Source organism: Aphis gossypii, chromosome 3 (assembly GCF_020184175.1).
Source record: "Aphis gossypii isolate Hap1 chromosome 3, ASM2018417v2, whole genome shotgun sequence".
In the NCBI taxonomy this organism is placed as follows: domain Eukaryota; kingdom Metazoa; phylum Arthropoda; class Insecta; order Hemiptera; family Aphididae; genus Aphis; species Aphis gossypii.
This window is the reverse complement of record NC_065532.1, coordinates 49059415-49072958: the sequence shown is the minus strand read 5'-3', so window position 1 is coordinate 49072958 and position 13544 is coordinate 49059415. Positions and strand designations below refer to the sequence as shown.

The window sequence follows — 13544 nt, the reverse complement described above, 5'->3', positions numbered from 1 at the left end:
TCGGCTGAGAATTCATTTTTGTTTTGAATACGTGACAATAATAATTACATACACTCTACTGACGATGTGGATGAATTTGCAAATGTGAACACAAACTGCTTTTCAAAATCAGACCACGTACTGAAGTTTTGTCCACACGGGAAATTGCTTGCGGCTGCTACTAACTTTGTTTGAACGATCTCTAATTTGAATGCTTCGGGCCAATGATGAAGTCGAGTCACTGATTGTACTGACTGAAGCCAGTTTCTGGCTTGAGCCCTAGATTCAATGCCTGAAAAATTCTTAATGGTGTTGTGGAAGTCCGACATAACATAGAATCCATCAGAATTGGTAGGAAAAGGAGATTCATTACGCAATGGAGTGTTGTCACGTTCCAACAAGCGGTTGATCAAAAGTTGATTTTGTTGTAGAAGTGTATACAGCGTACTATTGATATCAATATTTGAATTAGTGATAACCGGCTTTAGTGGAACAACTTTATCTGAAGATTTCTTATGTTTTGAGTAGTCGGTGAAGATGATTGGCATCATTGTTGTCCGAGCATTGGATTTTGGCGATCGCTGATTATCATGATTATTGTTTTCCAATCCAAAAATGACTTCTTACTTCCTGTAATATTACTTGTAATGGAGGGAGAGACGAGTTGTCAATATTTTTTGTTTGAGTCTGTTAACGCTAACCATTCAAAATTATATTTGTCCTGCCAATTATTCTTTATTTATTTTTTTTTCGAGATCTGAGGTTTTGCAGTGGGTTTGTGGGCGTTTTTGCGTTAATCAATGGTCTGAATCTCACTTCTGAAGTTATATGATGACAAAGATAAGTTGGTCAATCGTTAAATTTAAATAAGATGACTATGAGACTGTACTGATTTCAATGTATATACTACTGCTAATTATTATTCTACACTTAAACGTTAGGTTACAAACAATTACCATTGTCATCTGGCATAGTACTGGGTGCACTCTCAACACTCACATACTGCCTGGAAACTGGGTAACTGAAAACTGAATATAAAAAGAGTGTGAGGGAAATCTTAACTGCCATTATGCTGACACGTATATATATATTACTACAACTGAGAAATCGATTAGGGTTCATGGAAGGTGTAACGTCTCCACTTTGCAGCAATATTATTGCTGATTGATTTGCAATTGGCATTCAATAAATTTGTTGTAATTTTAAAGGTGGAATTAAAAAATTGAATTTGTTATTTTAAAATCTATACGATTTTATATTCACTATTACATATTTGTAAGGTCTTCTACTGTGCCATTATTTATTTATTATAATAATAATTATATTATATACCCTGTACTACAAGAGGACGACCGTATAAATTTGCTCGTTGCTGTGAGCCATACTAATTGGAAGCTGATCATCGCGTGACACATTGACTATGGGCGGTAACAGTGATTACAATTTTACTATTTGTTTTTGAACAAATTTATGTTTATAACAAAATATATATCTTATAACTTGGTGACACAATGCATTAATTGATATATATGTATTTATGTACCATTATATACTTGTCACTGAATAGTGGGAATGGAACTATGGTGGGAAAAAATCCAGCTAACAATGCTGTTGACTATTAGTATTGGTGTTCAATTACGGTCATTTTCTTGTGGTGCAGAATATTGGTCTAGAAGTTAATAACTTGAATTTACCAATAAGTTGTTTTATTGAAGACTTTATCTGAAACTAATGATAATGATTTTCAGATGATTTTCGGAAATCAAAAGCTTCAACATCTACAATATCCACAACAGAATCCAACAATAAAATAATACATGATAGCCATTTCAAATCAACAGAGTGTAATAATTATTGATAAGGATAATAAAATTGTTGTATTACTAACTTATAATATAATTTATAGGTTTGCCTGTTAATTACCTCAAGCAGTCTAAAGTTTATGAAAAATTGCTTAAAAGTAAATCAAGAGATTCATTAAAAAATAATATCGAAGCTGATTATCAAGATGGTGTGTAACATTTTTTTGTTTTCAACTTAATTATATAAAATAAATTATAGTTTTGTTCATTTTCTATTTTTTATTTTTATTTTTTAATCTTACTATGACATTTGTGATTTTACTTTGTGTTTAACTCAACATTTGATTAGTTTAGTATTTATTTATTTTATTTTAATTTTAAAATGTTATTGGTCATTTGTAAACATTCAACTTTGTAATATTTTTTATTTCAGATGGAATTTCTAATCAACTCATACCTTACAGTTTATCAACAAGTATGACTGTTAAAAAAAAGAAAAATAAAGATCATAGAAAAGTTTTTGATGGTAATGTTGATTTATTGATGACAATTTTTATAATAATTAATAATGTATATAATTTTTTTTTTAGAAGAAGATCGTGTTAGGATAGAAAAAGCATCAACTTCGTCATCAACAACTACTGAGTCAAATAAGGCAAATATGTTTGGGAGAGAATATGAAATAACTGAGGGTAAAGATTATTTATTAATTTAAACTATGATATCGTTTATATGCTAATAATTAATGTCATCCATAGGTTTAGGAGCTGGTCAAAAACTGAAGTCAAAAGGGTTTAAAAAATATTTAAAGAAAAAGTCAAATGATGTAGATTTAAATAGTGACAACGGAGTTAATATAGTTGGTGACCAACCACTAGGTGATTTTAATTTGAAATAATTGTATTATTTATTAAAATGATTTAATTAATGACTACGTTTTATTATATTCAATATTCGGTATTATTTAACTTTGTTTTGAATTGGTTGTGAATTTTAATTTATATGATTCCATTTTAAATTTGTGCAGTTTACCGACTTAATTTATATGTTATATTTAAATATATTGTTCATTTAGAATTATTATTTATTATGTAATTATGCAATTTAATAAAATTAAATTAAAAAACTTTAATATTGTTAAGTTTTTATCATATTTGTGATTTTTTCATTTTGGAGATTGTTAAAGGTTTTTTTATTACTTCGATGCCATTTTAATATAATGCAGTTATAATTATTGAATTCAAATTTGATTGCAGATTTAATTATTTTACAGATATTTATTAAATATTAATTTAAATATTTAATATATAAAAAATAAAATTTAAGTTATTATTTTTTTAAAAGATTATTTTTTGTTTCAGAGTTATGTTCCAAAAGTTTTAATTTGAATAATAGTAATGTTTCTGATACTGCTACTTCAACTATACAAACAACTGTTAATAAGAATACTGTAAATAAGAAGAAAATTAATAACTATGAAAATAAAGTTACTGATGGTAGGGTTAAATTTATTCATTCTAAAATTATTTCATCTTAACATGATTCATTTTAAATGATTTTAGGAGTTGATTGTATCAAAGAAGTAAAAGAACTTAAAAAAGAAATTAAAAAGAAATCACATGTTGTAGATATTCTCCCCGACAAAGACGATAAAGTGATTAATAACTATCAACCAAGTGAGTTCTAATTTTAATTGTTATTCGTTTTATATTTTATTTATTTAAATCATATCTACACTTAATATATAATTATGTACACATATGAAGACATAAACAAATATTAAATATAATATTATACATACATTGTGATTTATATTACCACATTATATGTAGCTGCTTTAACATAGCAAATGAGTTAAGTGTGCCATTAACTATATATTTAAATTATACTATTAGTATAATATGCTTGTTCTTTTTATGGTTATGGTTATGTCTTATTAAATTATTTGTATTTCTAAATTTTTGTTTTATCTGTGAAATAATTATTAATGTTAGTAAAAATGATGACTACAAGTGTACAAATCATTATATTTTTATATTAGGGTAGTTTTAGGTTAATAAAATTGTTTATATTTTTAAATATTGATCTTAATGTGTTTCAGTTCCTAAATCAAATATATATCGTACATCTAATGGAGATTGGTCATGTGGAAGTGCCAGTTCATCAAATTCAATATCTTTGTCAAATCCTCAAGCAGAGTCTGATGAAACACATACTACAGATGGTTATTTATTCTTATATTATTTTTATCATATTTATTTGTATATGTTCTATTTGTTTACAGATGATGATCAGTATGTTAAAAACAGAAAAATTTCTAAAAACAATTATCAACCTTTTAATGATGTAGACCGTAGTATTTTTGAGGAATTTGCCACTGATAAACAATGTAAGTTTAACAGTAGTTATTAACATCATAATGCTTAGTACTAAAAACAATTTAATTGCTGGACATTCCTCATTACAGATTTCTTATCTTAAATTATATTATAATCCCTAATTATTCAGTTATGTTTTTATTTTTTGAGTGATTTTAATTTAAGAACATTTACAATTATAATAATAAATAGTTGCAAAATCTGAATGTTTTAATAAGTTCAGCTATTTAGTCATTTTGTTTGTTGATTTATGTACTTTTATCAAAGCTCTATTTTATTTAATTTATGTGAATTAAAGCATTTTCAATAAATTATTAAACAGAATATATTCATAGCAATTTAAATGATGTCTTATGAAAATTAAAAATTTGTGTTTACGATGGTACCATTATGTTCAATCCTACAAGTTTATTAAAATTCTGTTTTATTTTCAAATATACTAATTAATAATTTTAAGTATTATAATTTGTAATTTAAATTTAAATTATTAGTTGTCTCAATACCAATGTAAATTGTTTTGTGTACTTATTTAGTTTCAAGAGCAGCTAAGGTAAAAGCTAATGAAGCAATATCGCAGATGAGTAAACCACTTATTAATAAAGATAAGAAAAATGATGCTACAAAACGATTAAAGAATGGCAAAAAGATTATTGAAGTGAGTTTAATTTAAAATATTTTGTAGTTTAAAAAAAATTGATTTTATTATATTATATATCGTAGGTACTTTAAAGATTTTGAGCAAAGCGATTTCATTGATTTTACAAATTTTATTTGTGTGTAGACTTAATTTGTAGTAGAAAAAAAATGTTTGGATTTTCATATTCATTATGTTTTTATTTACTAGGAAAGCGGGTAGAGAGTTCAAAATGTTCATTATTTTTCTTGGGAATTGAGAAAACTGAAATTATTAGAAAAAACTAGTTTGGATATAATTAAATAATTAATTTTTGTATTTTGTTGTATGTTATGAATAAGGCTGGGATTTTAATGCCCTAAAAAATCTTAAAAAATGCCCTTAAAAAAATGCAAAAATGACAAAAAACTCAAACTGTCGACTGCCGGCGACTCAGTCTGCATGCGCAAAAACGGTTCACTCTTAGGTGGAATAGAGTATATACATACAAATGATACATAGTCATGATTTTATTTTAAATTGAAGATCAAATTTTGATAAAATTCATCAATATTCATGAAAATTTGAAAATTATTTTATAGTTAAAAAATTTTTAAAATGTAAATTTTTTTAGCTAAGACTTAATAAATTAATTCAAGTTCCTTATGTTGTTTACATGTTGTTCTCTTACGTAAAATATGTATATAATGTACATTCATGAAAATAGGTAGTAAAACTTTTTTAGAACCCCTGGTTTTCACGAAAACTGCCACTAGGTTCGCGATGATCACCCGCCAAGTTTTACTGGCCGTACTTTAGTACCAACAATTTAAAAATAAAATAAAATATTTTAACTAACAATAACAATAACAATTTTTATTTGCTTATTTTTTTTTTATGTATGTATAAAAGTATTTAAAAGAGCATTTTAAAAGTAATAGTTTTTATTTGGAATAAGTGTATGGGAAGAGGTTAAATTTTAAACAACCATTTATCCATATTTCAATATTAATAAATTATTTGTTAGAAATAACTGTTTATTTATGATAATACTTAAATACCTGCTGGAGGATTACAATAATATTCCTAAATTTTATTAAAAAATATTAAATGACAAAATAAATATTAAAATAAAAAATAATATAACGATGATTAATACAGCAACTAATTATTAGGACATACTGACAATAGCATACTACTGTTATATAAGTATGTTTATTGTATTAAAAACTAAATACAGAATTTAATTATCAGATATAGAAATCATTATATTGATACACAAATCTTGCTACTTTTTTTTCAAGTCTAAAAGATCTTGAAATATCTGATCTCTATTAACATAAAATTACATATTAGGAATTTGATATTATATTCTATGTATTTTAAATTATTTTATTTATTTATTAGGTTTTAAATCATATTTTTAATTTTATGATTGTTATACTTTGCTCATTATAATAACTCGTGTAAAAGTGTACCTGTATAACATTTATTATTTGGGAAGATTAATTTATTAATGTTATAAGTTAGTTGACTGAATATTTGTTACTGTCACATTTATGAATAGTATACTATTAAAAACGAGATCCATATCTAACTGAGAGAAGTTATCGTTGTCGACGGTTAGATGATGTCTACTGGCTTTCTCCACCCAGTTGATAGCAAGGTCACAGCTTCTGAATGAGCTGGCGCCATTGCACATGAGTTGGCCGTCTGGTACTACTATTATTTTGAATAAGTTACATCTGATTTTATAGTTTGCGTTTATATAATTGTTTATGTATTTTACCTTAGTATAATTAAAAATTTGTCATGTTCTAAAGATTTTAATGTTTTTATAATTCTTAAGATAAATTAATCAAGTTGATGTTATATTTTTCTTTTAAATTCTTAACTGTAATTATGAATTAAGCACTGACACACAAATTATTTTTAGCAAATAAATGTTATTAGCTGTTGGTAGTAGAACATTGATAAATAGAAGTATTTATAGTTTTAAAAATAATTTTAATGACCTAATAATATATGTACGTCGTGTATATTATAATATTTTATTATATTTTTACTAAAAATAGTATAATTATAATTGACAACAAAATATCATTTTGTAGGAATCGAAAAAAAATCAATAAATAATAAATAATAAATAATTGTTTCCAGATGCATCTAATTAGTAATAATATTAAGTGTAATAGGTGAAGTGTATTTAATTTGTTTATATGTATATATAACTTTTCTTGTTTTTATTTTAAACCATGTATCGTCAATGTTTTATAACAATTTTAAATGGATGTATACACCATTTTCCACTCTAAAATAATCGTTTTTTTTACGCAACGGGGGTTGGTATTGGTAGTGCTTGAAGTATTATGATAGTGGCGGTGATGGTGGTCGGTGCGTAGGACCGTTCGAACGAACGTCAAATCAACCGCTGACCGGTGATCGTCCGCGTATTGGCGCGCCGGCCGCCCTGGTAGTCGCGCATGTCTTAGTCTTCGGAAACAGGTGTCCGTAGCCCATGGCGACCATCCTTTGTTTGTAAAGCCAGTATAAAATACCCGGGTACACACGTTGGACTGCGTCCGTGAACGTTTCCGATTGGTCGGTGAGAAGTGTGGCACTCGCAAACATGGCCGCCGCCTTGTCAATGTGTCCGCTCTCCAGCAAATGTTCGCCGGCGCGCACCGATTGCAAAAATAGGTCTGCCAACCATTTCCGGACGTTGGTTTTGTTGGGCGTCATTGGCCGACGTCCTGAAGACCTCCCGTCACTTGTGACGTCTGTAACACTACTGTCGTCGTGGGCCATCGTCGTGGACCCATATTGCGGCCTATATAGGATTTTACCCTCATCTTTGTCTTCCTCTCGGTGCATTACTATTCTGCAGCTATTTATTAAATAGATATTTCTACAAAATCATTGATTGTTTACAAACAACGAATAGAATAGCTCTATTTCTATGCAATGTTGTCAGGTATTATTTACGTGATTGATTTCTTTTTTTGTTTTTCATTTTGTGGTTTGTTATTGTTGCTAAGATATTATAGTCGTCAATATTTAAATATGGTAAAAACTCTTTATGTTGATGATTTGCGTTATTTTTGATTATTTCACCACTAAGTTTTGTGGTTTTTTGTGGAAATACATGTGAGTTACGCAGATTTTCTATGTGATTTTACTATTTTCCAATGACTCAGTAATATAAATATATCTGGCAAGATGTTGTATCTTCTTTAAAATTAAATAGTTAACACCATATTATATTATTATTATTATTGTTTATTTCTTTGAAAAGATATTAGGTCCCACTGTTAAGGATCGTTTGGTGGCCAAGAGTTCATAATTTATAGCATTATAACAAGTATCAGGTGTAAAAATATTCATGGTAATACAATGTATATTTTAGCTGTTTTTTGTAAAGTTCTAAATAAATTTCTCAACTATACATATATGATAAACAGTACTGATACTGATCATTTTTTTTTTTATTTATTAAAGAGTGAAAAAAGTAACTAAAACATTTTAAAAAGTGAAAAATTGACTTATATTTTTAGATTCTGAACGGATTGATAAATGTATTGATTTTACAATGATGTGTGTTTTTGTGTCTGTGTACAGCATAAATTGTCGAAAAATTCAATTTCAAACTTCGAAGGGTGGTTTTTGAGGTCATAAGTAAACATCTTCTAACAGTTTTAAAATAGTATTTAAATGAAAAAAGTAACGGAAAAATGGGAACTTTTACGCCAAACCAGTTTTTGACCAAGTCGATTGTTTTATATGGTAGTAACACAAAACTAATTACTGTAAAATACTAGAAATTTTCACTGAATGTTTATGTTAGTGTTATCCATGCACAGTAAAATTTTCAAAATATTTTGATAAAATTCAACACTGAGTTTTTCATTAATTTGTCTTAAAATAGTTATAGAGAAAACTCGAAACATCAAAATAGGAAAAATGTTATGTGCGTTTGAATTTTAAATGTTTATGAAATCGCGTAATGATAACGATTTATCTTCAAACGAAATTAAATATTTGTTATGATTCAAAAAAAATAAATTGTAAATACTTGAAAATTTCACCAATTATTTTCATTTTCATTTTCTTAACATGATAAAATTCGGCCATCGAAGCCTCTTTTTGCCCCCTCCCCACTTATTCTCAACATCATTTTACATTTAGGGTGTTCAATTGATATTGAAAAATTAGTTTCTGAAAAACATTGCCAATCGTCACATTATTTAATCAATTGATTCTAAATATAAGTAACTTAATCTGTAATGTAATAATTTGTGCGTTATATAAAATAAAATATAAATAGGTAGGTAATAATAATTTTTTTTTTTTTTGGTGGACCCTGGTGTTTTTATGTAAGTGTAAATTGGCCCGTCAACTACAAAAAGTTGGACCACCTTGACCTATAAAATATTATAATAAATTTTTTTAGCTTAAAACCCCTTTCGGAATTAATTTCCAGTTACAGCCTTGCTAAGTGAAACACCTTAAGACCAGTAATTATAAACTATGAAAATTGATTTTATGTCACTTAAATATTTTAATTTCAATAATTTCACTTATTATTAATAATAGGTAACTAAAATTATTTTTATACGAGTGTCCTGTTAGTTACCTACCCATAGTGGGGAAGGATAAAACTTTTTTTTTTATAATTATTCTAGAAACTAATATATTAAGTATATTCATGACATTAATAAAAATAAATAGTAATTCCTCTTAAAAAACGATATTTTAACTCAAAATTGTTTACCCTAATATTAAAAATAAATCAGTTTGTTTCTTTTTTCACTGATAACATTATGACTATAATATTCAATTTGATAATTATAAGTTTATACTTATAGATCACTGAATAAGTTGTAACAGTATTACAGTTTTAATATTTAAAATAATCACAGTTTTTGTTTGAAAATTTATAATCATGATGATATATTTTTATCATTAGAATTCATTTGCATCATAGAAAACCTTCAGCTTAAAATTTTATTTAGTGTACGTGCTTGTTATAGTTAATCATATTTTCCTTTCTCTGATTAGTTAAGACATAGTTAGTTACAAAAGTATAAAATTTAAAATATAGAAGGGATCCTTTAAAAGTGTAAAACTTTGGGACCCGTGTACTGCAAACCTTATACATATGACTACTGATTAGTATTAAGATAACCATTAAAATACAAGCTTATTTTGTGTACTATCTCTGTATTATAATCTAGTGATTAATAGTGATATTGAATGCCAACATAAAATTATGGCAAAAACAATTTAACCAATTATACATTTTAAACAATTTATTAAATAAATTATCTATTTATAAATATTAAAAACATTGTAGATTTTTGTAAGGTTATTATAAATTATTAAGTGCTTTATTAAGTTTATATTAAATAATTTAATGAGAAATAATGAATACACACTATTAAAAAAATAAGGTTTTGAAAATGTTAGAAAAATAGTAAAATATACCAATTATTTTATTATGTAAAAATGTGAAAGTACATTTAAATTAAGTACATTTCAGTAGTTAACTAGTAAAAATATATTTGTACTGTTTGTAGTTATTTGTCTATGATCCCCATATTAATGAAATAATCCAACGACACATTGATTATTATTTTTAAAACACAATTCTATTGCTCATAGTTTGTTAATAGTGCATAATTAATTTTATTTTTTTAGTTTGATCCATGGTGTGGAATGTTGACACTGGAAGACTATAATGTTAAGTTGCCCAAGTTTGCTCAACAAATATTAATTATAGATAAACATATGCTTGAAGATGATCGTTGTGTAAGTATAATAACTACTATATGAAATTAAAACTTTGGCTAATAATTTATAAATTTTAAAATTATTTGATGTTTTTTTTATTATTATTAGATTGCAATCATACCTTCATATATAACTGTGTTCAAAATTATATGGGATTATGTAACTACAACAAATAAGTTAGTATACAAACTATTTTCTATTTTAAATAACTACTTTTTTAAAAAATAATAAATACTTGCTATATTTCAGGTGCATGGAAATGGCCATCATTATGTTAGAAGCATTTAATTGGTCATTGTATTTGTGGTTGTTACATCCACTTGAAAAGACTAAACATGTTGTAAGTTTTTGGTTTTTATTTATTTACCTAGCTCAAAATCTGATATCAAAGTTTGAAAGTGAACAAAATGTTGTTTACATAACAGGTTGTAATAGAAATAATGACTGATCATTAGTGCAGCAAAGTTTGTTTTGTACATAATATATAAACATATTTTATTAGTGTGATTCACTAAAAACAAATCAAAAAATAAAACTTTAAAGATTATATGTGTAGTTAAAATCTTATAACAGATCCTTTTAACGCATGATACGCATTAAAAGTTTCATATTTTTAATCTCTATACCATGTAACTAATCATGTTCATACTTAACATATTATACAATCAACTAAAGTAATTTTTCAATTATTTTGAAATCCGTGTCTTACTCTACTTATCACTGTTAGATAAGCCATAAAAATGCTCATTTAAAAGGTTCTAAATTTAATGGTATATTTGATAGTCAATGTTAAAAATATATTTAAAGCAATAGTGTTATAAAATCATGTTTCATTTGGCTTTTGATTATGAATTATGATTTACTAAGTATGTCAATAAAAAGTTCAATATTTTAGTATTTTTAACAATATATATTGTATATTTTAAAGATACTCTTCCCATTTTACTAGAAATTATCAAGAGAAAATTATATACATTCAAGGGGTATATACTTAATATACAACTTATATACTTATACATCTTATTTATCTATTTGATAAAAATTAAAGCAATACTATAGTTAAATAAAACATTAAATTAATTAAGATTTAATTTTGGTGATCAGTTTAATAAAATTAAAAATTGTCTTTTCTTGTTTTAGGATATACTGACAAGTACTGACAAATCCATGTGTCACATTTATGGACTTCCTCACTTTCTTAGATTTATTAGTTAGTATATATTTTAAAATCATAACCATACATTTTCTTAATATATGTACAATATAAATGTTTACAGTGAAATTACCCAAACTTTTCCACCTAGTGAAGGATGTCATAGACAGTTTTGTACCTAACGCTGTTGAATTTATTAGAGGATTACTTCTGTAAGTAGAATAAGTTGTTATTAATAAAATAATAAACAATTAAACTTAAATCACCAAATTATATTTATATTAAAAGTAATCCCATGCATTGAAATATTGCAATATAAATTTTATCTCTAGATGAAATATATATTATATAAACAAAATTAATTAATGACATGTTTTTCTTTTATAAAATATAATTTCAACACTATGAATTAGTGTTGTGCGTTAGTGATTAGTATTAGTATTTTTTCAATGTATTGTATGTTTGTTTGATTATTATTATTTTTTTTTTCAGTTATATAGAGGAACAGAATGAAAAAGAACATTATCACATTAAGTATGATTCTATTATGCCTCATGAATACAGGAATGCATACTTTGCGTAAATATTTGTTGTTCATCGCACATACCTAGATAATAGTTTATTACTCTGTAACATTTTTTTTACACATTGTAATGTATTATTTTTTTTTTTTACCATAGTGTTATTAGTTATCATTATTTGTTGAGTATAAAGTAGGTTACTTTTTTAATATGAATTCAAATTAGTATTTATTGTTTCCATTAAGAACATTTTTTTTATTGTAATAAATATTTTCTAATAGTGTTAGTATAATATACTTATATAACTTATTATTTTCAGCAAAATTAATTTGTATACATTTTTTTTGTTGAATTTACACTACTAGTAATATTTTATTTAAGTAATAATATTTGAGTACAATTAATTATTCAAATTCAAATATGTATATATCTCATGAATGGCATATCTTATTATTCTTATAAAATTTATTGTATCTCGAATTTATCTACAAAGAAACTAGTTTGTTTTTAAATAGATTATTTGTGAAAAATTGTTTTCCAGTATTCTATTTAAATTCTTATTTTTTTTTTTTTTTTTTTTTGTAAATTAACTTAATTAATTTTTTTTGTTAAATTAATTGTACCCAACTATTATAACTTCTGTGTAAGTGTACTAATGTACACTCGGTTACGAGACTGATAATGTTTTATGTTATTAAAATATATTTCTTATTATAAAAGTATTGAGTAATTGTATTAGACTAAATGTAAATTTATTTATTTAAAATTGACTTTGTTTACCAATTAAATAAGTTATTATCTATGTGTAATTATTATTGTTAAAATAATTTATTTTAAAACCTTATGATTATTCAGGGTTTTAAAAAAATTATGATGTATTTAATTAGTAATGATAATAGATGACTAAGATGATAATTTTCATTGATAACTGTCACTATAATTTATGAGTATAAAAAATAATTATTATGAGCCCAAGTTATAAATATTAAGTGACCACAAGTGTTACTAAGATAACACGGTTTAAAAGTAATTGACATATTTTACCTAAGTCTATACTAATTAGGTTACTGATCAATAGCTAGAATATCAGTGTATCACGGCAAATGGGTTAAATAAAAAAACTGGTCACCTAAATTTTAGTTCATTGTATTAAAAAGATTTTTTAGGTTTCCCAGATAACATTGTTTAATTATATTATGTTTTTCTCATAAAATATAATGTTTTGTATTTTTATTTTAAGTAGGTTTAGCAATTAATATTCAATCAAAATACACGACTAAATGAAAGGCATTAGTTCACAGACATAGG

The 13544-nt window shown here is 25.3% G+C and overlaps 2 protein-coding genes across 29 annotated transcripts in view; one reads left to right on the top strand and one right to left on the bottom strand.

The window, feature by feature from the left end:
* Nucleotides 1-13045, top strand: part of LOC114126106 (putative uncharacterized protein DDB_G0282133) — a 50425-nt gene extending 37380 nt beyond the window's left edge. For 27 of the 28 annotated variants that reach the window (XM_050202506.1, XM_050202494.1, XM_050202505.1 and 24 more), the window contains 16 exons: nt 1728-1823; nt 1886-1990; nt 2215-2307; nt 2372-2473; nt 2540-2659; nt 3143-3277; nt 3344-3457; nt 3883-4005; nt 4066-4170; nt 4693-4814; nt 10470-10580; nt 10671-10738; nt 10812-10902; nt 11703-11772; nt 11840-11927; nt 12208-13045. In XM_050202506.1, the coding sequence (XP_050058463.1) occupies nt 1728-1823; nt 1886-1990; nt 2215-2307; nt 2372-2473; nt 2540-2659; nt 3143-3277; nt 3344-3457; nt 3883-4005; nt 4066-4170; nt 4693-4814; nt 10470-10580; nt 10671-10738; nt 10812-10902; nt 11703-11772; nt 11840-11927; nt 12208-12298 (1634 nt within the window). In that variant the 3' untranslated portion in view covers nt 12299-13045. The remainder of the gene's footprint in view (nt 1-1727; nt 1824-1885; nt 1991-2214; nt 2308-2371; nt 2474-2539; nt 2660-3142; nt 3278-3343; nt 3458-3882; nt 4006-4065; nt 4171-4692; nt 4815-10469; nt 10581-10670; nt 10739-10811; nt 10903-11702; nt 11773-11839; nt 11928-12207) is intronic. The other variant, XM_050202495.1, reaches the window with a different exon arrangement.
* Nucleotides 1-13544, bottom strand: part of LOC114126103 (translational activator of cytochrome c oxidase 1) — a 69297-nt gene that overhangs the window by 49204 nt on the left and 6549 nt on the right. The window lies entirely within an intron of this gene.